At 39.1% G+C, this 27,557-nt stretch overlaps 1 protein-coding gene across 5 annotated transcripts; it reads right to left on the bottom strand.

The window, feature by feature from the left end:
- Positions 1-209: 209 nt before the first annotated feature.
- swt1 (SWT1 RNA endoribonuclease homolog) lies at positions 210-27,504 on the bottom strand. Of its 5 annotated transcripts, none has more exons than XM_044198898.1 (18): positions 27,436-27,504; positions 26,607-26,676; positions 25,960-26,033; positions 24,758-25,829; positions 24,408-24,537; positions 23,607-23,708; positions 22,715-22,906; positions 21,650-21,743; positions 20,876-21,117; positions 20,712-20,750; positions 20,450-20,601; positions 20,023-20,161; positions 17,839-17,978; positions 17,378-17,505; positions 16,945-17,091; positions 12,864-12,930; positions 12,645-12,712; positions 210-1,514 (listed from the first exon to the last, which is right to left on the bottom strand). In XM_044198898.1, coding segments are annotated over exons 1-18 (2,958 nt in total). In that variant the 5' UTR covers positions 27,438-27,504; the 3' UTR covers positions 210-1,414. The 5 variants fall into 5 exon arrangements, with proteins under 5 accessions (XP_044054833.1, XP_044054835.1, XP_044054834.1 ...); XM_044198900.1 differs by having other exon boundaries at positions 27,448-27,500; XM_044198899.1 differs by having other exon boundaries at positions 27,279-27,473.
- Between the last annotated feature and the right edge of the window lie 53 nt (positions 27,505-27,557).

Below are 27,557 nucleotides of genomic sequence, written 5' to 3'. Positions count from 1 at the left end.
CGTTGTGCATGACACAACCTCACCAATAGCTTTGCTTTTCAAAAAAATACCCATTCCGTCGCAGCTTCTCACTGGGACACTTGGACAGTCCAACTGGACAATCTGTTGGCTTTCAAAAATCAGGATTTTGAAAACAAGAAGCTCAAAGGATAGTCAGGCAGGTCCGCATGTTCTTCTGATAAAAAAGGCGGGTGTCAAACCATACTCTATCAGGTTTTAACGCTTTGTTTTATTCTCTTAGCTACATTTGCAGTTAGTTGTGGAAAGGCTGAAGCATGGTTTGTGACTATTTTATTTGGTACAACAGGAAGTACACAGTGGAGTTCTATTTTTTTAAAACAATATGTATCAGAATTTTTTTTATCTTGTCTGTAAGCTAAATATGAAGACAGATTTTGTTACCTTTGGACAGAGCCAGGCTAGCTGTTTCCCCCTACTTCCAGTCTTTATGCTAAGCTAAGCTAATCATCACCTAGCTCTAGCTTCATATTAATGAACGGATATGAGAGTGGTATCGTTCTTCTCATCTAACTCTCAGCAAGAAAGTGAATAAGCGTATTTACCAAAATGTCGTACTATTCCTTTAAGCCCAGTGAGAAACTGCAGGAAGCTTTTCTAAACTGAAGCTTTCGGTTAAGTTGAACAATCATAAATAATGGGAAACAACTGTTTAATAGGGTCTGGGTTGAAAAATAGACTTGAAAAACAGACTTTAAAATATAGTTAACTATACTCATTAAAAAAAAGCGGTCTCTCAGTTGTCACAGTGGGCCCGGGGTTGCACATTACACATTCATAAGGTCCAAAAATATCACTAAATAAATATCCCAAATTGTGTTTCCACACTGTAACAAACAGTTTCAAAAGCAGATATACAATTTTAAACAATAATGAAGAAAACCAGCACTGTGATTTAACTTATCACTTTTAACAAAATAGTGAAATATTTTATGTGCGTAAATGTTTATAGACTCACTGAACTGAAATTTAAAAAGCCCTGTGAAGAGTGAAATAAAAGAAATCCCTGCTCATCTGTGATTTGGCAGAAGTTGTGAGAACCAGGTGTAAAATAGCTGAAGGAATATTGGAGAACACTGAAAGCAGTACCTGATGCAGATGAATTCTACATACTGGAAAACAGCCAGATACAGAAAATACAAGCCCTGTTTAACAAATGTATTACATTTTAGAATGATGGAGAACATCCACAGACACCCATTCATTCAGGAAAACAGAACAACAATGTGCCAATCACGAAAACATTTCTATAAATGGAAATTAAAAAAGGTAATCAGGTCCAGTCACTAGAGACACAGTATGAGCAGACATCCCTTTAACTTACAGTTTTTACTTCAAGTAAAGGATATCAGTTTATTCAGTGCATCTGTTTGACCTGATTCCGGTCCACTCAGGGCTACGTGGTAAAGGTGATGTGTTGACCCGTGGTCCCAACACAACAATCCAGGGCCTCTTTTAGCTCCATTAACTGGTTCCCTCCAGCTCTCAGCTTCTCCCTGCGAACACGAGTAAAGAGATAAATTAGATACAAACACAGACAAAAACCTAGTTTCTCAATCATCATGTTACTATAGGTGACGAGGTCCTACATGAACACAAACATTTCTGCCAAAGTTGGAACAGTTTTGGTTATTTCACATGAGAAATGCATGTATCTGGGTCTGTTGCTGTGTTCTTGCTACAGATTTAAAGTTGGTGGGGCTCGGGTGGAAAAAGGTGATGTCACGTGCTTTCATGCACCAATCTGAATTAAGCAATATTTGAATCTAAATCTCGTGACAGTTGTGGGGTGGTTTGTTACCCACACAATCCTGATAAAGCAGATTAGCTGAGTTCTTAAATGTTAAACTCTTAATAAATAACTTACTTTTCTCTGCATTTCACAGGAGTCAACACTCCTTTTATACAGTCTTTCAGGTGGACTAAGCTTTGCCACAGAAATGTTGTATTTATCACAAATTCTCCGATGGAGATATGGTTTCATATTGTGCATGTTTTTGTTTTTTGATTAAGTGATTTCTGCTGTCCTATATGAGGTTTTGACAAAGGCCAAAACCTGCTGGCTAAACTTTATTTTTTTCTTTTTGACAGGAAAAAAATAAAAATAAAACCAGACAGACAGACCAAGGGACATCAGGCAAAATCATCATAGGTTAACATAAGTGCTCAACATCATATAAAACAGATAAGAAGAGGAAAGGAAAAGGGAAAGAAATGAATAAAAATACATAAATAAAGACATATACATCTCAATTTGTGTTCAGATAAGATATCCATTTTTCCCAATATGCTTCACATTTCTTTTGGGCATGTCTCAAAGAGAGAGTTAAACGTTCCATAACGTAAATTTTTTCTTCATTATTTCTATCCATTCAGCAATTGTCGGGGAGTCTTTACATAGCCATTTCCTGGTTATTGCTTTCTTGCTACCTGCTAAAAGTATTTGTAACAAATATCTATCTGACTTTCTCAGCCCTGTTGGTAGATTTCCTAAATATATAACACTGAAATTAAACTCGAGCTCTGAGCCAAATATTGACCTAATTGCCTTCACCACCTCTATCCAATACGAAGAAATAATAGGACATTCCCAAAAGATATGGAAATGACCAGCAGACATATTTCCACACATTCTCCAACACTGACCATGTTCAGGATTGTTACTCTGTGCCATTTTTATATTAGGGGTTATAAAGAACCTTAAAATGTTTTTCCAGGTGAATTCCCTCCACAAACCTGAGCTAGAGGTGGTAGATAATGTCCTGCATATATTTGACCAGTCATCTTCGCTCATTTTTATATTAGCTTCTTTTTCCCACCTCTTTTTTACATACATTGTTGAAAGTCCCTATCTAACTGTAAACATAAATATAACCTGGAAATCAGTTTTCTGTTAACATTACCCTTATATGCATCAAAGAATACTCTAATCAGGTCTTTTCCCTTCTCTCCAGTAGTTTTAATATGTTTATCAAAGTGATGTCTCAGTTGAATGTATCTGAAAAAATCTTCTGGTAGTAGGTATCCATGAGTTCTTTAAATTATATACTCTGGTTTAAGCTCAGGATTTTTTTTTATACTTGAGGAATCAATTCGCAGCAAAATGTTTCACAATAAATTGTCAAGTGGAGAATTATAAAACTTCACATCATACTATCTGAATGAACCGGGGATGACTCCACACAGACATCTTGATGAGAGAACTTTCTATGTGCTGATCATGTTCAGCACAGAGTGTCCATGACAGACAAAAGAGCCTCTGTGTATGCTGCAGCTTCCAGAAGCCCTGGGTCTCAATGGCAGCTATTTATGCACACTTTTCTCCAGCACGGTCTGCAACACCACATATATCTATGCAGTTATAAGTCGTGCACAAAGAAAACACACAACCAGTCTTCACCATGAGCACAAACACATACACAAATTGGCTGCTACAGTCTTGGCAACAGCTGCTTAGCAGCAGAGACACTGAGGGAGCTTGTTGCTTGTTTGTTTCCTCCTCTGCTCCTTCCTCCTCTTGTTTCCATTGGAACATTACGTAACTGCTGGGGGAGAGAACAGAATTTGCTGGCTGTTGACGCCTCCTGTTTTCACCCTACATCCATCCATCATGGTGGTTATGTTACTGACTTTTCACTCTTGCCAGGTTTAGGCTACTCCCAGAATGTGTTGGTCTGTCACAAATGATCTGGTTTTGCATTCCAACATGCTCCATGTACGGAGGGACTGTGTGAAAGGCTTCCTGCAAATGTGTTTGCATTGACAACTAAGGCCTCATTAGTGTGACACACTGGTCAGGTCAAAGAGCATCAAGCTCTTGCATGGAGAATCTCTGAACGTAGCTACACAAAGTTAGTGACGCACATGAACGGTGCACAGAGTCACTGACCCAGATCCACACAAAGGGAGAACTGTGCTGCTTCTGTGTGAACATAACTGTAAATGTGAGTTCGGCAGGTAATTAATGGATATCCCCAGGAGATGGTAACAATTTGCACTGAGTTGAACATGATACATTGAGAAGACATAACTGGTTACTGTTCTCCTCAAGCCAATCATGTTATGTTACAGAAAGCCTCCAATTGGATTCACTCTCCTACCTAAGATGCTGCTATGGATACATGGATCATCTCCATGGTGACCAACCATAGACTATATAAAGATGGACGATATGTCAGTTCCCCAAAAGTGAAGCCAAAACGTCTTGATCGCCCCCTGGTGGCTGGCTGCAGTATAGGTCATAAACCCCGCCCCCTCCATGTTAGCGGATGGCACATGAGCCAAACTAAAAACTCAAAGTACACGTCAAATACATTTTTCCCAAAGATGGTTTCTGTCAGTTTAGGTAGTTCTTAACACGCTGATGTATGTTTAAGTGTATCTTTTTCTGATAAGTTTGTTTTTAATTTGATATTTGATGCAATAAAAAATCTTATTGCACACTTTGATAATATGATTTACATAAAACTAGGGGTAATAGAACGTTTACTCCTCAGCAGAGGCAAGAAATCAGTTCTCGGTCAGGGGTATGCTGAACTTAACCTTGCCAGTAACATGACTTCAAAAAAAAATGCCAAGTGGAGGCGGGAAGTTATAGGCATTGCATCTGGTCATGTATCCATATTGAGGAATACTGGGATAAAATTGTTGGTAAACTTAACATGATTTTTAACGTCAACCTTGATGCTTAACCTCAGGTTTTGCTGCTTGGTTTACCCAGTCCTCATATTAAAAGGCTCTCATCAAAGAAGGCTGCTCAGTATTCTTACATTTGCTGCACGGAAAAATATACTGCTCAGATGGATTGATAATATACCACCTACAACTGGGGGATGGCATAAACTGATATTTGAGCTTATACCAATGGAATATCTAACACACAGATTTAAATGTAAAACTGGTGTTTTTTTAAGACTTGGACAACCTTCTTTAAGTATGCTGGTAAAAGACTTACAAATATTGTATTAAAGGGAATGATAGATTGCAGTATTGAAAATTGGCGAAATTACATTTTTGGGTCATAAAGTGGGATGTTTATCTGTCGACTGATCTATCTAAAGACAGACAGTTCAGTCATAGAGATTTTGAAGTCTACCTGTTCTTTACCGATGGCTGAATAACTAGTGTTTCTATGCCAGTGGATTTTTAAAATGACGGCTCTCACATTGGAAATGTTATAGCGGAACAATATCTTTTAATCTGACATTTCTAAAATCTCCTTTGGAAGCTTATCTGCTGTTGAGGCCCACTTGTCCTGAAAGCTGCCCGTCAATGACCAAACATGCTCCTGGAAAGGGGCCTCCCTAAGGCCTTATATAACTCATGACATCATACCAACACACTGAGCAGAGAAATCAAATATTTAACACCACGGATAATGCACTCACTAAGTAAAGGGCTACATCACTTCACGGTGGATGTAACAAATAAAATATTTACACTCACAACACAGTCAGCTTAACGATATCTTTCAGTGGTGACCTGTTGTAACAAAAGCTGGAATGACGTGATAGGTAAGTGCCCGGAAAGCTCTTGCACGAAGTGACACAGCAGATGTTGACTTTAATACTAAATAAACCTTTGGTTTCATCATGGGTTCACATCATTATTCCAAGCAAGAAAGTAACTCTTTAAAGAGCTGTAAAATATTAATTTTAATTATCTGATGATCATACTTGTTGGCTATGATAACATAATAATCATTATCAATTTAACAACAACCACAATACTAATTTTCATCGTAGAAAAGGTTTCAGTCGTAGTCATCTGGACACTGTTTTCAGAATCAAGACGTTTCGGCTCCCATCCGGAAGTCATTCTCAATTGTGAAAAAATTGGACGGGAACTGGAAATTTAAGCTAATCTGAGTTACATAAGCCCTGCCCTCAGGAGGGAATCTGCCTGAGTATCTGTTAATAGCTAGTTTCACCTGAAACTGACCTAATAGTTTCAAGATGGCCCAGTGATCAGTAATCAGGCCTATTGTTCTCTGGCTGCATCTACTTCATCACTGTTAAGTGCCTGATTAGCATGTGATAGGCGTGACCAAGGTGATAATACACTCTGATAGACTTTGGGCAGATTAAATCTCAGACCACCATTTCTGTTCAAAGAGGGTTCTCTTTCTTCACAAAAATGGCTTCCTTGACACCCGTTCAAACCAACTCTTCTCTCTACTAAGAATCTTCACCTCGCTGTCTTCAAATGTGTGGTTTGTAGCTTTTAAATGCAAATGCACGGCGCTCTGTAATCCTGAGTTAGCGTGTCGTCTGTGCTGATAAAGTCTTTTGTGAAGTGGCTGTTTGGTTTCGCCTATGTACTGCGTTCTTTGCAGTTTTCCTCACTGCACTGAATGGAGTAGACAACATTGCTCTGTTTTTGTGTGGGTAACTTGTCCTTAGGGTGAACAAGTTTCTGTCTTAAAGTGTTGCCTGGTTTAAAGAAGACAGGAACATCGTGCTGTCTAAAGATCCTTTGTAGTTTTTCAGACAGTCCAGATACATAAGGAATGGAGACACCGTTCCTTCTCGGTTCAGTTACACTTTTGTCCTGTTTTTTGGCTCTTTTAACTTTGTTGATAGCCCAAGTAGGATAACCACAGGCTGAGAGTGCATTCTGGACACGCCTTTCCTCTTTCTTCTTACCCTCTGAGCCTGTGGGCACTTCTTTGGCTCTGTGTTGTAATGTCCGGATTACACCCAGCTTGTGCTGTAGTGGATGATGTGAGTCAAAGAGCAGGTATTGATCCGTATGTGTTGGTTTCCTGTACACTTCTATCTGGAGCTTTCCGTCCTCTCCTCTGAGAGTAGAACAATCAAGAAAGGCCAAGCGGTTCTCTTTTGCATCCTCACGCGTGAACTTGATGTTGGGGTCCACCGTATTAATATGCTCTGAGAACGCTTCCAAGTCTTGTTTCTTGATTTTCACAAAGGTGTCATCCACGTAACGGTACCAATGACTTGGTGGTGTGCCCGGAAACGAGGATAATGCCTTCTTCTCAAACTGTTCCATGTACAGGTTGGCCACAATGGGAGAGACCGGAGAGCCCATAGCACAGCCGTGGATCTGTCTGTAGAAGTGTCCCCGGAATTGGAAGTAGGTTGTGTTGAGACAGATGTCTAATAGTTTACATATGTGTTCAGGTGTAAGCTTGGTCCTTTGCTGCAAGGTGGAGTCCTCCTGCAGTCTTCTCATCACCGCTGTCACTGCTTCTGAGGTTGGGATGCAAGTGAACAAGGACACTACATCATAAGAAACCATAATGTCATCTGGGTCCAACTGGAGATGTTTCACTTTGTCCACAAATTTCTGTGTGTTTTCCACATGATGTACTGTGTTCCCCACCAACGGAGCCAAGATTGTAGTCAAATGTTTGGCTATGTTGTATGTGATGGAATCTGTGCTGCACACGATGGGTCTGAGTGGAACATTCTCTTTGTGAATTTTGGGAAGGCCATAGATGCAGGGAATGGCCTCCCCCCCCACATCGGCTGTGTTCAGAATCACAGTGCAGACAAGGGTCGCTGCACTGTGATTCTGAACACAGCCGATTATGAAACCAAGGTCAACAACCTTCTTGAAGACACAACCACATCAAAAACTTAAAAGAGATCCAACCAATGGCTACAAGAAGAAGGTTATAGACTGTCTACAGAAGCTTGAGAAGGAGGAGGTGATAGACAGGCCTCTGTACTACAGACTATACCCTGGGGAGGCCATTCCCTGCATCTATGGCCTTCCCAAAATTCACAAAGTGAATGTTCCACTCAGACCCATCGTGTGCAGCACAGATTCAGGCATTATCCTCGTTTCCGGGCACACCACCAAGTCATTGGTACCGTTACGTGGATGACACCTTTGTGAAAATCAAGAAACAAGACTTGGAAGCGTTCTCAGAGCATATTAATACGGTGGACCCCAACATCAAGTTCACGCGTGAGGATGCAAAAGAGAACCGCTTGGCCTTTCTTGATTGTTCTACTCTCAGAGGAGAGGACGGAAAGCTCCAGATAGAAGTGTACAGGAAACCAACACATACGGATCAATACCTGCTCTTTGACTCACATCATCCACTACAGCACAAGCTGGGTGTAATCCGGACATTACAACACAGAGCCAAAGAAGTGCCCACAGGCTCAGAGGGTAAGAAGAAAGAGGAAAGGCGTGTCCAGAATGCACTCTCAGCCTGTGGTTATCCTACTTGGGCTATCAACAAAGTTAAAAGAGCCAAAAACAGGACAAAAGTGTAACTGAACCGAGAAGGAACGGTGTCTCCATTCCTTATGTATCTGGACTGTCTGAAAAACTACAAAGGATCTTTAGACAGCACGATGTTCCTGTCTTCTTTAAACCAGGCAACACTTTAAGACAGAAACTTGTTCACCCTAAGGACAAGTTACCCACACAAAAACAGAGCAATGTTGTCTACTCCATTCAGTGCAGTGAGGAAAACTGCAAAGAACGGTACATAGGCGAAACCAAACAGCCACTTCACAAAAGACTTTATCAGCACAGACGACACGCTAACTCAGGATTACAGAGCGCCGTGCATTTGCATTTAAAAGCTACAAACCACACATTTGAAGACAGCGAGGTGAAGATTCTTAGTAGAGAGAAGAGTTGGTTTGAGCGGGTGTCAAGGAAGCCATTTTTGTGAAGAAAGAGAACCCTCTTTGAACAGAAATGGTGGTCTGAGATTTAATCTGCCCAAAGTCTATCAGAGTGTATTATCACCTTGGTCACGCCTATCACATGCTAATCAGGCACTTAACAGTGATGAAGTAGATGCAGCCAGAGAACAATAGGCCTGATTACTGATCACTGGGCCATCTTGAAACTATTAGGTCAGTTTCAGGTGAAACTAGCTATTAACAGATACTCAGGCAGATTCCCTCCTGAGGGCAGGGCTTATGTAACTCAGATTAGCTTAAATTTCCAGTTCCCGTCCAATTTTTTCACAATTGAGAATGACTTCCGGATGGGAGCCGAAACGTCTTGATTCTGAAAACAGTGTCCAGATGACTACGACTGAAACCTTTTCTACGATAGAACACTCCTGGACGAATGAGGGACTACACCGTCACAATACTAATTCATAATTATTAATTTCATATGATCTATAAAAGCATAATTGACTAAAGGAGCTATAAAATCAGTTCAGCTCCCAAAAGGCAGGCAGCAGCATTAAGAGAGGACATATAATGGCCGGAAAATAAATAGTCTGTTAAATTCATAGAACTGTGGCTTGTTTCCATTACAGCTGCTGGGTTCAACCTGCAGTCATAAATGCAGCAGAAATTTGTTGATGATTGGGAATGGTGGGATTAGTGATTCTGTTCGTCCTTGTATGTGCGTGCATTCTGTTGCTGACATTTTGGGGACTGTGGGTATAAAATTGAATTTAACTGTTCACACAAAAATGCGATGTAAGCAAATCTTTGTGTTACTATTATTTTTATTATCAATTAATCTGTCAATATGTTTTGATAAATCACTTATTTAAGTCTATAAAATGTAAAAAACAAACAACAACTATGTGACAACAAACCAAGAGTTAAAATATATTACATGTTTATGTCAATTACAATGACATAAAACACAGAAAAACGACAAATCCTTACATTTGAGAAGCTGGAATCAGCATTTGTTTTATACTTTTTCTTGATAAACGATTAACTGATTATTAAAATTAATTTTCTGTTAATCTAATAAACTAATAATTTCAGCACTACATATGTTACCCAGTTTAACTATAACCGTTTAATAGCATTTTAATTAAATATATCTGTAAATCTGTAAATATATCTAACATTATAATAAAAAAAAAAACATGTAGTTGCAGTGACACAGCTGTTAACAAATCCAGAAAACATCAGTTGTAGTTTAAGCAAAAGTAGTGTACAGTTTATGTTAAACCATGTCATATTACGAGACAAGCAGAAGAAAGCAGCCAATGGGCAGGATAAGTAGGATAACTACGTACTTGCATGTGTTAATATTTAGTCCTCAAAAGGACAAGATAATCTTAGAGAAGGTGTAAATGTAAAGCCTGTATTCTATGAGCGAGTGAGAGAAAGGGTAGAGGTTACTTTGTAGTCCTAAATTCAGCCCTTCAGGCAGCTCTTCTTCTTCTTCTTAAGATGTATACAAATCCCACCTCCTTCCAAAAGATACAACTTAATAATAATGATATATAGGCCACAGGTTAAAATAAGCTGTTTACGATAGATGACATCGTCAATAGCCTAGCGAAGGGACACATAATCTGTGATCCCGGCTAAGCTTGGTAAATTAACACTTCCTTTACTTTATGTAGCAGCAGTCCATATACTGTTTAATCTCCGTGGGTTCAAATAAAATCAGCTGGTTACTAAACATTTATCTCCAGTTCACACTGCACACTTGAAAAAGACATCTTAACCAGCATTACAATTCTTATCCATGCCACAGATAAATCTTGACCCTATAAGACAATGTGTGTGATTATGTTTCAACAGATGACAAAACAATAGATTCGTGATCCAGGAAACTGCATGTGGTCATTGCAGTCCCATTATATGCCAGCCTGGTGGTTAATGTGGTGTGCCTTGTAGATTACAAAAATACAAAGATCTATTCAGCATTCCTTCAAAGAAATATGTTAATAATGAGAGGTACTCTTGGAATTGTTGACATGGCCACCGTTATTGTTAAAGCTCTGCTGGGGATATCTATAAAGAGGGCTATTATGATAGAGTAATGGCCACGACGCTGGAAAAACAACACACATACCTGCCCGGGCATGCTGCAACAAAGAGTGCAAGAATACTGAGAACTTGAGAATGTTTGATTACAATAACTGATCTGACGAAAGTCGTTGCTCGGGGTTCTGTCGAGCACAGGGCATGTTAGACGTGTTTCCCCCGAGGCTACGTGAGGATGTGACATTGTTTAATTTATTCAAGGTTCAACATACTATTTACAACACTTTTTTGAACTTTTAATCCGACAATTTCTTCTGCTCAGTCAAAGCCGGATTCTGCACGCGCAGGCCGCAATAAAGGATTCTGAAGGATGCTAGAGATGCTAGCACGGTTAGCAAATGACGGTCCCGACTAGGGGCCGCTTCAGTGCATGCTGGACTTGCTGCAAAACGACATTTGTTGTAATATTGGCGTCAGACCTCCGCTCTGAAATTGCTGATGTTAAACAGGAGTTGAAATGCGCTGTTGAACCCCTGAGACAGAAAGTTAGCTCCTACAAATAGACCATTCAAGAGCTAGGACGGGCACGGGCTTGTTCACATGCTTAGCTGATGTTAACTTTATTGATCTGTTACTCTGGATTAGAATAGTATTTTGAGATAGCTTTCTTTTAATACGTTGCTTGAAATTAAGCTGTGCATGTTTACATGCTTATAATTATACAGTTTCATATACATATATGTCACTACCTCTACCACTAGCTGGTATGTTTTTGGTATTACTATTACTACTAGGGTATTACTGGTATTACTACTACTATTACTACTAAGGAGAGTGTTTACTTAACGTTATGGGTTTAGGGCTATTTATCTAAGATCTTAGCTATGCGTTTGAAGTCCATTCTAACTTACATCATCTCCCCAGACCAAAAAGGGTTTATCCGCAAGATACTCTTTTATTAACCTTAGACTACTGTTTAATGCCATATATAGTCCCTCCACCTCAACTAAACCTGAGTTGAACCACCTGCTTTCACAGCCCTATTTAGAGTCCTTCCCCCAAATCTGTCACTCCCAAAATATAAAGCAGACTTCATAGCTTTTGTGACTCTCATAGCCAGAAGCTTAATACTTGTTTAATGGAACTCTCCCCCCTCTAATTCCTCATGGATTAGGGACATTTTTCACTTTATTAAATTAGAAAAAATTAGGTGTACTGTAAAGGGTTCATCTGCCAAATTTAATAAGACATGGGGTCCCTTTTTTTACTTATTATGCTGGGGAATTGGTAATCCCTACTATCCCAGATTGACAGGCATTCATGTCATATCTGAAGTGTGTTGTGCATTTGTAGTTTGATTTACTTATTTAGTTATTTGTTATATTTGAGTGGTGACCTAGCTGTTGTTGCATATCTGTTTTATTTACTGTTCTCTGGTTTGTTATATTTTTATTTCTTTTTTTATAATGTATTTCTTTTTGTTAATGTATGTATGTATGTATGTATGTATGTATGTATGTATGTATGTATGTATGTATGTATGTATATGTTCTAGTGATACTATATTGATATATGAAAATCCAATGTGACCTCTTCAAAACCCCAATCAACAAAACTGAGAAAAAAAATTAGAAAAGTCGTTAAATGCAGACATCAAAATCAGTGGTCAAATCAAGGTGGTGCTATTTTACTAGTTTTAATGCACTTAACCTCCAGAAGAAAGTGAATAAAGCGTATTCTAGGCTTATCCTGGATGTTAAAACATACATCATTCCTGTAATATGTAGTAATTAGACTGGTGAGATTCCAGCTGTAGCGACTGTGTGGTTTGAGTCAAGAATTCCATCCAATTTATCAGAGAGAAGTAACCATTTACATTTAAATGTGTGCTCTTTATCAACACTATATATGCAATTATCATAATTATGTATGTGTTTGCCCTACCTGTAGTCTTGTTGTGAGAAACAATCAAGAAGGTCTTCGGCTGTCAATCTGGAATCCACATCAACTATCTGAAACACAATGCATATGAGCTAAACTAAAAATGAACAGGTCAAGGTGAGCTAAACAGGACAAAGACCACTGCAGTGGAAAAAGGTCCAATGACTTTTTATTAATGGCACCCATCTAATTTTATACCAATAACTGTGAAGTGACACCAACCTTATTAGAGTGGATGATGCTGAGCAGTGTCTGGACTTCCTCTAAACCAGGGGCTGAAGACAAGACACTGGAATAAACAAAAATATACATTTTAGAGATGATCTCTCTTCCAGATGAAGCTTGAAAAGTTGTGATATTTTAATCATCACCGCAGTTCACGTATCATTTTGTCAGAATTTTTTATTCAGTGAATCTGAAGTAAATAATCTTTTTTCCCCCATGGTAAGAACATTTAAAGAGTAAATTTAATTAAGTGCAATAAGAATTCCCTTCCTCCAGATTCGACCATTTCCTTCATGACATAAGGTTTATTTACACAATTCTCTCAGAGGATTTTAGTTTATATGCAGGCTTCTGTCTGAACACAATCATGAAAGGTGCAAACAAAATGTATGCACAGTACTTGAAAGCTTTCTCTATCTATCCATCCATCAGTCACCATGCACCCAACCGAAATGCACACACACAAATACAAGCACACACCACGTTCAATAACTTCATTATAGAGGGCTACCCTGAAGGCCTAGGAAAAAAACTAAGTAACAGACAAAAAGAGAGCAAGTAATGACAGTAAAGGAGTGAAGAATAAGGAATAGAAAATGGTAATTTGAGGAGAGACCTAAATTATCTATATCTAGTGTCCAAATAATGAGAAAAATCAGTGAGGGACACAGAGAGAGATAGCCTGTATGTAATGAGTCATAGCTCTGCTTAAACATGAAAATGAGTGGCTGTCTCCTAGGCAACTGTACTTGAGCAGCCCAATACACACATGCATGTGCATAGATAAGTGCAAGTATGCACAAATATAAAGTATACACAGTGAACCAAGATTCTTGCAGATAGAGACAAATGTACCATTGTACTAAAAAGCTTATTCTAAAACATTTAGTTATTGCTAAGGTATCTAACACAACTGCCATGTTTATATTGTGTGCATGTGTAGGCATAATGACTAGCTATTATTTATGCTCTGAGGTATTAAACAACACCTATATGAATTTTGAAACTCAATGTGCTTCACACCAAAGGGGAAATCCATCCACACATACATAATATATAACCCTGAACAACAATACTCAAAAGCAGACTGACAGAATTGGGCAAAGACACACACACACACACACACACACACACACACACACACACACAATTACAAGCTTGAGAGGAAAAAAATCTGCTTTAAAAAGAGGATGCAGTTGTGGTAGAGGTAGAACTTGTGCAGAGTAAACATCTGCACCTTCACCAGATTTAGATCTTGATTGTGCTTAGGATATCAGTGTAGGCACAATAAAGTCTGCACACTTTAAAGCTCCACATGCAAAAAAAAGTATAATCATTATAAACGGCTAAGTGACGTTTAAGTGACTCCTCTTCAGACTGATTAACATCACACAAAGACCTACTGAAGCAGCTACAGGTGTACTGTCTGAAACATGACATCGTCAACAGGAAATGATGATAATAAATATCGCCTGAGACCCTAACACACATAGTAAGTGCCATGCCATCAAATCAAAACATACACCTTCCAGATATGACAAAACATCTGGTAATGAAGTACCTCCATACTAGTCATAAACTGTATGTCAATAAACAGGGGAGCAATAGAGGCCTAGTGGGTTGAAGTGGTAATAAAGTGCACTTGGGACACATTTAGTGTTTAGTGCCTTATGATCTGAGAGGCCTGTTTTGTCTGTTTTATTGCCACTGTGCTGAGATAACACTGCACTACTTAAGCATAATTTTTCTTTCCTTCTCACATCATTACAGAGATAAATAAAAAACAAAAAAACAACCTTGTCTTGTAGTTAAAAACATTATTGTCCAAATTCTTATCAACATTTTGAATCGGTTGTACAGGTTCTGCACTATAAGATGTTTCCTGTATGAAGCAACATGTTACAGATTCAGAGGGGAGCACAACCGACTGAGAGATAACAAAACAAAGCACAGCAGAAACACAACACAGGAAATAATGCAAGCGTGGAAACATAGCATTACAAGTATTATGCTTAATCACAATGTGAAAAAACTGGAAGCACAACCATTTAACTGCAGTGTGTGGCAGGTATGAACTGCAGAGATGAGTGACAAGCTGGTTAATGTACTGAATGTGTCCTGCTTAAACTAACTAAGTGAAACTTCATTAAAAGTGTCAACTGGATTTTTATTTCATGGTCACACAACTTAAATGTTATATTCAGGAGCATATCACAATCAAAGGAAAAGTGTTTTGTAGACCTAGAGAGTAGGAGTTCAGAATGACCTCTGGATGAAACAGAGGGATCAACAGACACTTTGCCCTTTGGATGTCAGGGGTTTATTGTTCCCTGCCCGCAAAAAGACCCAAATGTCATAGTGAATCCCATCCAGGGAATGGATAATGTCCTGACCTTGACTGGACCTTATGTTGGTGTGATGTTAGGATGTTTTACGTGTGTGTAAGAGGGAGAGCAAAGAGGGAAAAATAATAAATTGGACATAAATATTGTGAAACTAAAATGTAGCAATCTTCCTAAAGTATTCATTTTATATTAATGGAGCTGAAAGAGTTCTTCTTGAAAGATATTTTCTTGCACCTGCCATGACATCAATGTGAATCAGGACCTGACTGCAAAAAGCTGATGTCAGCTTGAGAAACATGGTGATGTCATCAAAGAAGATAGAAGAATAGCACAAAACCCATTTAGAGCTCCACTGATAAGTCATCTTGCAATGGCATCAATTCTGTTTGGAGGAAATTCTTCATTACACTCAACTAAAGAAAAACTCAGCTTCTTGCCCGTTTGTGATTACCATTGTGACTGCTGGATGATGTGTTCAAATCTGTGTGAAACGTAAGCAAGTACAAATATTTTTAGATGCCACTGCAGGCCCAAGTACACACTGGCAAAGCCTACAGGAGATGAAGACGTCCCAAGGATAACTGTTAGCATTTTTCTTCTCTAAGGCACGGTGAGAAACTCAACAGTGCTACAGTGTAGAGCTGTCTGTTGCGTCATGGGAAAGGTGACAAGGCAAAGCTACAAGGTCGAGCAGATTACAGCCTGACCAACATTACATGCCAAAAAGTGCCTGAGACCTATGAGAGCATACAACACACACATAACCAGGACACAGGAAGGAGTGGGCTGGTTAAGGACAGGTGAAGGACAATTTAAAGGGACTGGCTGTACAGACAAAGGTAAGGCAGATCTGTGAAGGCACGAAAAAGGTTAAGTCAGAGGGTTTAGTGAACATGGACAAGTGGGGATGATGAATAGAGATTGACACAATAGTTATGGCGGGTGTTGCAGGAGAAGCATTCAGAGGTGCCACATGAATGACTGCTCAGAAACGTTATTCTCATGCTTAAGGGCCCTGTCTCTTTAAACATATTAAGACTGCTATGCACAGCCCACCAAGGATGAAATCTGTAACACATTTTGCATTTGGATACAGTTTTCACTCTGGCAATCAAGTTTAAGTTTTGTATATGAGGCATATCTGCAAATGAAAGTAGTAATAGGAGATTATGCCATTTACAAGCTTTAAACCTGCAATCATTTTTGGACACTTGGAGACAGCAGAAACACACTGTGAACACAACACTGACATATCATCACCTTTGAAGCATACAGATGTGTATTTACACATCCAGCAACATTATCACTCATTTGGTGTTGTGTTTCTGGCCACCTGGCGAATGCAAGTCAAATATTCACTCTCCTTTTAGCTCTGTTTTTGGTCTCCACCAACTCCTGAGGGAAATGTCCTGTTCTTTAGCTGCTAATTGCTCCACTACGTTCACCAGCTAGTCGCTAACTTTGCTGGGCAGGTAGTGTGCAGTCGGTTTTTAGAGCTTTTTCGCTGAAAACAGCTGCCTTCTGCACCCGAAAATGACACTATGAGAATGATGAGAGTGAAACAAAATTGCACAAAACAGTAAAATTGCAGGCCAGAGAACTAGAACAATGAGCTAAAAGTCACTACAAAGCTCTGTAGAGCTGGGGGGAACTGCAGAGTAGGGTGATAATTCTTTGTGGGTTCATCACCACAAGCCTAGACTGACAGCAGTGATATGAGTGGGCTGAGATACCTGCTAAAGGCTTGGAGCAGCTGTGAGACCATGGAGGACAGTTTGTGCAAACAGACCAAGGCATCCTGTGGTGGCGGAGGACCTCCCTCTGGCAGAGCGCTCTGCATAGTGTGAGGGTCAAAGCCCAGAGCTTTGAACACTTCCAAGCTGAAACATGACAGAAAAAAATTACTTTAGTCGTTGTTTTTGTTCCTGCAAATGTTCTCCCCATTTCCACTCCACTTTTTATTAGCAGAAACATTGTCTGAACTGTCCTTGTTCACTGTACAGAAGGTAAGGTGACATAAAGTCCAGGTGAAAACAAAGCCCTTTGCTCCTTTAAAAAAATCAAAGCATTTTTTAGTAAAAATCTGTAAAAACACATCATCCTCCAACTGTTCTCTGCAGTATAATCATCCCAGCACTTCATCAATCAAATCCCTGTTACACCCACCTTATTTGACACACATTAGACCAGATATTCTCAAACAGGGTCCACACTTCCTGATGAGAGACCTGAGCAGACAAGGGTTGTTTGTCTTCGTCATCATTCATGACAACATCACAGGCAGGAGATTCCCCCTACACACCACACACACACATATTTTGCAATTATACAAACTGATAAACATTATTCTGAATTGTTTTGGTACCCATTATCAGTTTTTTCAAATCTAAAAGAGAATAGACTTCCTCCAAGTGTAATCTTGGTATAGACACAATATACACGACAGAAACAGGGTATAAAAATATCTTTGTGTATTTCTGTGCTTCCAAACCACCATAATGTGCAACACAATTCAGAGAGTGCAGTCCTAGAAAACGAGTTAACTTTTTGAAGAGATCAGAAGTGGAATAAATTTGAGCTCCAATTGCAAGAAGTACACTTAAACTTCAAATCTACTCCTAGCTGACCTGTGGTTGTAGCTTATTGAAAATGTTGTCCATTACGGAGATGGCACTGGGAACACAGCTTGAACTTCTCTCAAACGCTTTCACAAGCTCCTTAGCTTGTTGGATGGCTGCTAAGGTAGCGCTACAGTCCACCGTGTTACCTGAATAAACACATGAGAGATGCAAATGAGTCTTCAGATGTGTGCAGGTAGATGCACATGGTTGTATACATACACTCAGTTGCCAGTTTTTTTTGGTACACCTAGGCAAAAGGGAAGAGGTGCTTCTTGAACAGTAAACACCTTTTTCATGAGAGGGTGCTTTGTGTGTGTAACTTTGTGAGAAGGACTGTTATGAATACAAATATGGAAAACAAAACAGCCAGTCGGTGAGACACTGTGGCCAGTTATCAGTACGCAGTAAAATGTGCCAAAAGTTGGAAGAGCATTCCTATGGAAGCCTAGCATTCATGTTAGATGATGTTTTCACCTATCACTTGGACCTGCAGTGGGTATCAGGCTGTACCGTCATAAATCTACTGGGCCCTATGACAAGCGACACCATTCGCTAGCCCTGACCTAACTTACCTTTAAGCAAATGTAACTCTAGCCCTAAAATTCAGCTTTTGTCACTTTTTAGAAGGCTGTAAAAGGTCTGTCCTCACGTATAGTTACACACACACTCACAGCCTGCTTAAGGGAGAGCAGAACATCGCATGCAGTACTTTTCCACTCCTAGATTTGTTCTTAGCCTCACATACAGTCTATCCCTCCTTCCTTTCCTCCTCCTCCTCCTCCTCCTCTCACAGTTTTGGCACAGAGCCAGGCTGCGTGGTACCAAGGAATCCAAAATCATGCTAGTGTACCAGGGATACACAGAGCAGGGGCAAAACTCTATTACCATTCTTGGATGGATTAAACAGCATTGTGCCACTGTTGTAGCAGCCACCCCCACACAGATGGACAGAGAGACTTAATGAGAGGCTGAGACACACACACACACACACACACACACACACACACACACACACACACACACACACACACACACACACACACACAGGATTGACAGAAGTGCTGCAGTGGGCGACTCAGCAGCTTTCTGACACACATTTGAGTGTCCTGTTTTAGCAGATGACCTGATTCTTTATGTAGTTCTGTAGGGTTCTAGCGCAGTGCAGGGCAGACAACGTCACACCCCAGTGGAGTAAGGGGTTTTTTCTGGGGGATGACTCAGTACCTCAACACTGCTGTCCGCAGAAGAATACAAGAAAAAAAAATACTCAGCTCATAGTCTTAAAACTGTTAAAGTGGAACAAAGAATATCTTTGCGTTTAGACAACTCAGGAAGCTCAGCTTGGCTGAATTTTTATGCTCTCGTATTTCATGTATTATTTCAAGTTTATTATTGTTGTTTTTTCAAAATCTATTGTTCACATTCAATGGAAGATTAAAATCAGCTCCTAGGAAACTGGCATAAAATGTTTTCATCTACAGTATATGCCATTATTAAGCCTTCCCAAATCCCAGCAACAGAGAATATGCTAAATAAAACAATGTAAGAGGTTAAGACATTGAGAACATTGAGTTGATGTACTGCACAGTGTAAAACCGTATTAGAAATCACAGCTTATAGAAACACAGCTATAAAGAGGAGTTGATTTCTAAACTCACTTGATTTAGCTGCCTGAACAATGTGGAATGGATTGCTCATTTCTTCACTGAGTTACATTTAAACTTTTATATATTAGTTTCTGTTATTTTGGTTACATTTCTAAAGTTTTTGTACAACTGTACACTGAGTGCTTAGGTATTTGGACTATGGCCAAGACAGACAAGACCGTTTGTAGTAACCTACATTTAGAGACATCTGCCTGACCAGATGATCCACTAACTTTTATGTATTATCTGTTTGTATCATTTTTTCTAGCTGTTATTACACATTTAGACATTATTTTTATATATAGTTAATTATTCAGTTAACGTTGAGGATGGTGCCAGTCATAGTTGCTACAAAATTCCTGACAAAAACCCAAAGATTGTAATAGAAATCTTTAACTGGGATAAAATATCATTAAATAATTAAACAAAATGTTTTCTTTTCATAGGAAAAAAACTGAAAATATGTGCTCATTAGAACACCACTGTCCTTCACACTGAAATACATAATAGCACTTCCCCCTCTTTCACCTACGTATCTACATACCTGAGTTGAAGAAGCCGATGAGATTTAAAACAGTTTGCAGCTTCCTCCGTGGGACAATGTGCCCAAAGACAGCAATCCAGTGCTTTTTCAAACACTGCAGGACATCTTGAAGAGTCCAGGGTGGTTTTAGATAAACTATCTGTTAACAAAAAACCCCACAGTAAATAGCCAACATGTAAAATAAATAACATCGCAAGCTCCAAAATAACAGTCAACCTGGCCTATCTATATGTTCCTAGACTCCTGTATAGCACACAAGAATATATTTCATCCATAAAGTTCCAACACATAAATCTGATCTATAAGATGCCTTAAACTCATGCATAGATTAAACCTAATACACGCTTTCAATCACTTCATCAATACCAGACAGTAATTATAGTAAATATAGTCTAAGAGATTATGAAATTCCAAAACACAATTTTACCTCTAGCCAGAGTTCTTCATAAGCGGCCTTCATCTCCACCTCTAACACATCAGACAGAACCTCTCGCAGGCAGTCTTCTAGTTCAGAAACAAGTCTGCTGAGGTCCCATTTTGTCTTCTCTTCATTCTCTCTTTTGCTCGGCCGCTTGTCATCTGTAATCAGTTGTATACATACATATTGTATATGAGTAGCGCAGCAGCTATCCTTTACACAAGAGTATATCATGTATGTGTATTGCTTGTTTAAACTGTTAAAATGTCACCTGAATTAAACTGTTCATACAGATGGACTTGAAGTGACGCTAAGAAGAAGGAATGGCAGACATGGCAAGAGCATAGAGGTTTTTGCTGTTAACTAATAGACCATGATGAAATATGCCAAGTAATTTCCTGTCTTGCAAGGAGAACACATTGATCCCTGGCTCACCTTTCTCTATGAGTCCTACAGAAAGGCCTGTTCTCTCTTGACTGTGTGGCTGGACTGGTGTGTAGCTCCTGCTAAGCATTGGTGATGAGATCTGAGGGCTGATGTGAGGCAGCGTGGCAGTCTTAGTGTTTTGCAGAGAATGAAAGCCATGTCTGGATCTCCCAACCTCTGCCTCCAAATCATTCTTGCTGAGGGCCTTCAACCCACTCAGGAGGGCCTTACTGCATAGGTTCTTATCATTACTAGAGAGGAAAGAGGGGATACCATGTTTTTTTTTTTTTAAATTAGGCTGTATGTATTCTATATGGCAGTGACAACACAAAACACAACATTAAGACAATTCAGTCACATCTATTTTCAAGCAGCCTGGAGGTGTGGTGGCTAAGACAATCCAGAATTATCTGACTGTGTTGCTGTGCAACACTAATCCAATGTCCGCCCACTAATTTCTCCTTTAATTTAGCAAAATGATCAATAACAGCATCTGGAAATAGTGAAAGTCAAAGAGATAGGTCAAAAGGAAAAAGAAATTGAAACAATACAATGGCCACTCCATTATAGCCACACCACTCTGTAAGCCAAACAATCCCTGAACTAAACTCAGAATTCCCTGCTCAGCACATCTATTCTTGCCCAATTACTCTGTCTGGCCCTCTCTTTCTCTCATCCCAACTGGAACTATCTGGCTGGACCCACTCACAGTCACATGCATGTGCATTATTTGCAGACACTCTGCAGCAGCAGCACTATACCCTGGGGGGAGGGGGAACTCACGTGCACAGGATGAGAGCACACTCTGGGTACAGACTCTGGTATTGCAGGCAGCACTGCAGCACTCTGTCATCATTATTCTCAGCATTTAGACCATCTGGGGACAAGGAGGTACAAAGAAAGAGAGGAAGGAAGAGGAAGACAAGAGTGACAGAGAGAAACGTGCCAGTCCATATATGGATAAAGAGATATGTTTAATTCATGGCACTGATAGGTCATGGTAAGCACGTTACCACACTGTACAACACAGTGCAGCATGTCTTTTTTCTTTTAAAGATAAGGAGGAAGATTTAGAGATGCAGAATACAAAATGGAGATTTCAGGCCTATTTCAAAAGATACACTGAATGCTTATATGCTCCTAAATACTTAGAAATAGAAAACAATATTCTGCCTTTATCACACGTCTTTTTGAAGAGATCCTAATACCACTGTTGAAGAATTGATGTCTGATCTATATTGTATGCAGCTAAGAAGTGGGTTACCTTATGCAAGGTTTAAACCTGCCCTTGAGATGCACACAATGTATGATTAGGAATTCTGGAGGACCAGTTTAGTGTTAGCGCCACCTAGTGTTTACATTAGTGTTGAGCGGCTGTGGCTCAGGAGGTAGAGCAGATCATCTACCAATCATTGTCCACAAGTCGGTACTGAACCCCAAGTTGCTCCTAATGGGCAGGATACACACACACACAGATGGCGACGGAGCTGCCATGCAGTGTGTGTGTGTGTGTGTGTGTGTGTGTGTGTGTGTGAATGAGAGGCAAAGTCCTTTAAGGTAGAAAAGCGCTATATAAGTAGTGCAGACATTTTATGCAGTGAATAGTCAAGCAATTACTAATTCATGGAATGACAGGCTGTAATCTCCCATACCTCAAACACGAAATTATAAATTAGAGATGCTCAATAATAGCCAAAATACTGGCAAGAAATCTAGAAATCTGATATGGGCCCATGCACAGGTTATGGAAACAATAAACATCCTTTAGGTTCCATCCTTGGTTGTAATAAATTATTACTACTTTCAATGCACTGAAAATTCCCATATTTTCTTTAAATCAGCACTCACTGCTGCTTACAGCGGCCTGCTGCATAGACTGCCCCCACAGGTGAGGTTCCCGGCTCTTCAAAGAGTTGTAAATGTGCGAGATAGCAGGAGTTGCCAGGTGGGCCACAGAACCTGACAGGCCTTTCCCCCTTTTTAGGGAATCCAGCTCCTGAAGCACAACCCAGGGGATCAGGACCACAGGGAAGCCCAGGCCTAAGAGAACATGAAGTGGGGAGAAAGCAGATAGTGATGATTCCATATTTCATAACACAAGTGCATTTCATCATGGCTATAAAATCCTAGACATTTGGAAATGTGATTTTTTTTTTTTTATGATTATAATGTCCAAATGATAATGTCCTTTTCAACTTAATTGATTATGTGATGAAATTCATTATGAGCAGATGCATGTTAATGTGTTCTCCGCTCTGCATACTTCGTCCTGCTCCTCAGGTGTCCTATGGTGATTGTATCAGGACATGACTTGCTCTTTAGACTGAAGTTTTAGTTGCTCTTCCTGTTCTCTTCAGAGCGCTAAATATTACTCAATTAATTCAAATGGTAGGGAAAATGTAAGGGCAAGGAATAAGAGCAAATACAAAATTAAACAAAGAGAGCCCAGGGCAGGTAAAAATGTATTGCACTTTGACCCCTAAAATGTATTGCTTCTTTCTACTGGAGATGCAAACATACTTTGTGTTTAAAAGGGTGAGGACATCTCTTGATGATGTGTAATAATAGTTCAGCCACTGCTGAGGAAAAACGTCTAGCATTTAGCTTACAACTGGACAAACTAGGGAGTAAATAATAACTGGATACCTTTTATAAGGGCAAGAGGCTTCATTATATAAAATATGAAATAGCCATAAATCATTCTGCAAGAAACATCAAGTATTAAAATCATTTTAAACACCTCCAAGACCATGAGATCTGATCTTTTTCACATAATCCAGGTGACTGAGGAGAATGTTGGTGTCCAAAACAAGGATTAGGTCTTGCTGAGGGGGTTGTTTGCCTGTAAAAAGACAAATTCATGTGTAGTGAATTGTTAGTTGTTGATTATCAAAAGTTAACAACTGAATAAAATAAATTTAAACCAAACACAGCACAATTTCAGCGAAAGTGTAGTGCCTGTGATGGTTACGGTTCCGAAAAAAAATGCTATTCAATATAATTTTGACTTATCTTTTCCACATCTTCTGTGGGATTACTCTTTAATCTTAAAATTATAACAACATTTTTGGGGATGTGAAAAGACCCTAATCTATATTTGGAGACCTGTTTCCAGAAACCAGTGAAGAATCAAATTTGACTTGAGCATCTTCAATCTTAGTAATTTTATAGGTGAGTTATTATTTTTACTCTTATATCTGAAGTGCATCCATTTGAGTCAAATGTTAACTTTGACGAGGAACCAAAGCACAGATTAAACTGCTATAATGTGACTAGACAGGTCATAATTTATAAATATCTTGATGTGTCATTTTGAGGCAAAAGCAAAAGTTTTTCAAATTATGCATTAAGTTTCAGGTAAATCACATAGTAAATCACATAAAATGTGAGGCCATTACAAGGCATACAATTTTGAACTTAACTTATGTGGTCATTTGAGACTAGGTTTAACAAAAAGTTTATATTTTACACTTGTGATGAATGTACAAAATTACAAGTGTCTCATGATTTACCATCTCCCAGAAATAACAATTAAACTTACAGCGTGTGTCTGCAGGCCCCTCTTCTGGAGGGTCTATGTCCATACAGGTGAGTTCCCCATAGCTCTGCATAACATTCACCTCCAATCTCTTCTCAGAGCGGGCAAGATGAAGCTCTTCAACCACTTTCATCTACAGATAAAAAACACATTTTAAAACAAACACAATACAATAACCCTCTCTGCCATTTTGAACGATTGCAACAACAAAATACTGATGTATTTGTAATATACTATCTAACAAAATGCTTTCATTAGAAGCATTTCTGTCATCAAAAAAGGTGTAAAGAAAAGAAATAAATGTAAAACAAACACTAACTTGTTCAGATTAAATAAATTATGCTTTTTATTACCTGGTCATACCATGGCTCAGTGACTGTATCAAAAGTGGCCGGGAGTTGGCCTGACAGAGATGACCTCTTATCTTGTCCTTGAGATAAAAAACTAGGAGTAACATCCAAACAGCTGTGAGCTTGTGGGACCGTTTCCCCAGAATCTGAAAGCTCAGTCCCACGTTTGAGATTTCTGTTTATAGAAATAGCATCATTATTTTCACTAGTGCTATCTACTAGCCTTGGTTGAACCTTTTTTGGTATCTTCAAATTAGGAGGCAGAGGTGATGCGAGGGAGCGTATTTGTTGCTGAGCAGATGATGACTTAGCTGTCTTATGTGACACTGATGTGACATTCCCTGGGATTGAAGTGACATTCTTCACCACATTTGAGCTAATAATGGAGGTAGTGTGCTTGCCTGATGCAGAAGACTGCTTTGTGGTAGAGGTAGAGGGAGTTTTTGCTTCTTTATACAGGCTCCTTTCGGCCTTAAACTTATTTTCTTGATGCCATTGGCACATCTCCTTGACCAGCTCCCTTCTCTTCTGCCGTGCAGAATCCTTAGAGACGGAGGAGGTCTTGCTTGGTGCCCTGGTCTTGATAGTGTTCCTGTCATTTCCAGTCCTTGGTGACTCCTCAGCTCTGCACCACCTCTTCAGTACATTATGCGCTTTTTCTTTCTGTTCAGCAGAAACCAAACTGGGACTCATTAGTTCCTTTTTTAAATTGGGTGGGCTCCTCTGGGAAGTCTTTTCATCTAAGCTGCATTTAGACGTCTCCTCTGTTCTCTGAGGAACTGTACCTGCATTGTTGGTGTTCAAGGGTTTTGAGGGTCCCCTTTCCACAATCTTACTCCGACTGAAAGTATTATCTTTCCCTGAAATATAATTTTTTGTTTTACTAGAGCACTTTCCCCCATGAAATGGCACAGAGAAAAGTTTTGTTTTTGTGCATTCTTCTTCCTTATGAACAGGTTTCTGGTCTGTTGCTTGTGTTTTTGCCAGTCTATAGACAGGCTTTTTGATCTGACGGGTGCTTTGGGAGACATCTTTAACGGTAGGAAAAGCACTATTTTCCTGTTTTGCTGCACAGCTACATGTAGAAGAACAGAAGAAATATCACAGTCAGAGATAATTAAAAAACATATGAATTAAGTGAATGATGTTCAACTAAACAATATCGACATTAATTTGTTGTTAAAGTCAAGTATACTGTATATAACCTTTCCTGACTCTTTAGATCTTGCTTTCTCCTGGAACGTTTGCAATGTCTGGTATCACTGTGTTCCTTGGATGCCTGAAAACATTAAAAACATTAAATCTCTTGTGAGCAGCATGTTGTAAGTACACAGTAAACCATTGATGACAGAAACAATTAGTGGTGGCCCATATGACAATATATACGGTGAGTCTAGAGCTGAAACAAATAGTTGATTGTTTCAGCTTTGTCACTTTTGTCACTTTTGGAATTTAAAAACACATTTTTTTTAAACTGCCCTTTTATAGACAAAATTATTAGTTGATTTACTGAGAAAAATAATCGGCAGATTAACTGACAATGAAAAACAATTGTCAGTTGCAGACCTACATGTGACGTAAATTTGTCTGCAGTCAGAGTTTTGCAGCAACACTGCAAATAAATGAGAGAGCCTGTCTTACGGCAATATTGGATTTTTATTTGATATTGTTTTGCTTGAATGTAATGAAACACCAAAACAGACATTCCAGACAAACAAAACAGACACATTTATGTTATATTATACCAAAATATAATATCATTATATAAAATTACATGTATTGAAATAGAGGATTTTATCCATATCGATCGGTCCCTAGCAACAATAATAAAGACTGGTGAATGCCTACTCACCTTCTCATCTTCTTCACTTGAGGATGACGACTTCTTGCGCTTTCTCTTTTTGGACTTTTTTGCCATTTTCCTATGAATGTGATTTTGAAGAACAGACATGGTCTTCAGTGACTAAGCAAAATCCTTCAATTTTGATCTTCAACTAGACACCACCTTCTTTGGCTCTTGACATAAATGTAACAGCAAAGTGTACTAGCCATGTCTAACTAATACAGAATTAAACGTATCTTAATGAGGGACTAAGAAAACAAAATGGAAATATCTCTTAATATCAAATGATTAAATGCCCTGTCTACAAGGCTACCTGCATTTGCATAATGTGTCACACAAACTGGTTGCTCCCAGTTTGTGTCTCACATGTAGCCTAACATGTAGCTAAGTCGATCAATTCAATAGTGCAAAGCAGTTGTTAACTAGTTCATATTGTTGGTTGGTTGACACACGGTAATCCAGAAGCATCATTGTGGGGACTTTAGTTTCCTCTGTGTGTTACATTTAACACAAACTGGGGCTAACACAGGGTGGACTGTGTAATGACGCAAACATGACTATATGTAAAGTTTTAGCACAATCCATATCAAACTAATTTCTAAGGTAATACTACAGAATATAAAATGTTGAGCTGATTGTTAGACACACAACCAAATGCATAAAGTTAAATGTTAACGTTACCGTTAAGCTAACGGCAGCTGATGACAAATAACAACAAAACCGCAACACTACAGGCTAATTGTCTTCTTTGTTGTCTGAAATGCTCGCGTATATTAATTCAGGGGAATAAAGCACGTCTTGTAGGATTAAATGTGTAATTCCCAACCACGTAAATTACATTAATGCCGACTGCTTCTCAAAACATCCGCTGCTCTTCCGCCTCTTCTTCTTCTTCTTCTTCTTTTTCTTCGGCTACGACTATTTCTTCTTCTAGTTGCTACTTTACCGCCACAGACTGGT

The sequence above is a fragment of the Siniperca chuatsi genome, linkage group LG6 (genome assembly GCF_020085105.1).
Source record: "Siniperca chuatsi isolate FFG_IHB_CAS linkage group LG6, ASM2008510v1, whole genome shotgun sequence".
NCBI classification, from domain to species: Eukaryota; Metazoa; Chordata; class Actinopteri; order Centrarchiformes; family Sinipercidae; genus Siniperca; species Siniperca chuatsi.
This window is presented reverse-complemented; position numbering and strand designations above follow the sequence as displayed.

What these genes read in the sequence shown, in the direction of transcription:
- swt1 (XM_044198898.1), bottom strand. An exon ending in CTGAGCCATGGTATGACCAG is followed by an intron (nt 24,538 to 24,757) that starts GTAATAAAAAGC and finishes TTTTATCTGTAG; the next exon opens with ATGAAAGTGGTTGAAGAGCT. An exon ending in GTATGAACAGTTTAATTCAG is followed by an intron (nt 20,602 to 20,711) that starts GTGACATTTTAA and finishes AACTGATTACAG; the next exon opens with ATGACAAGCGGCCGAGCAAA.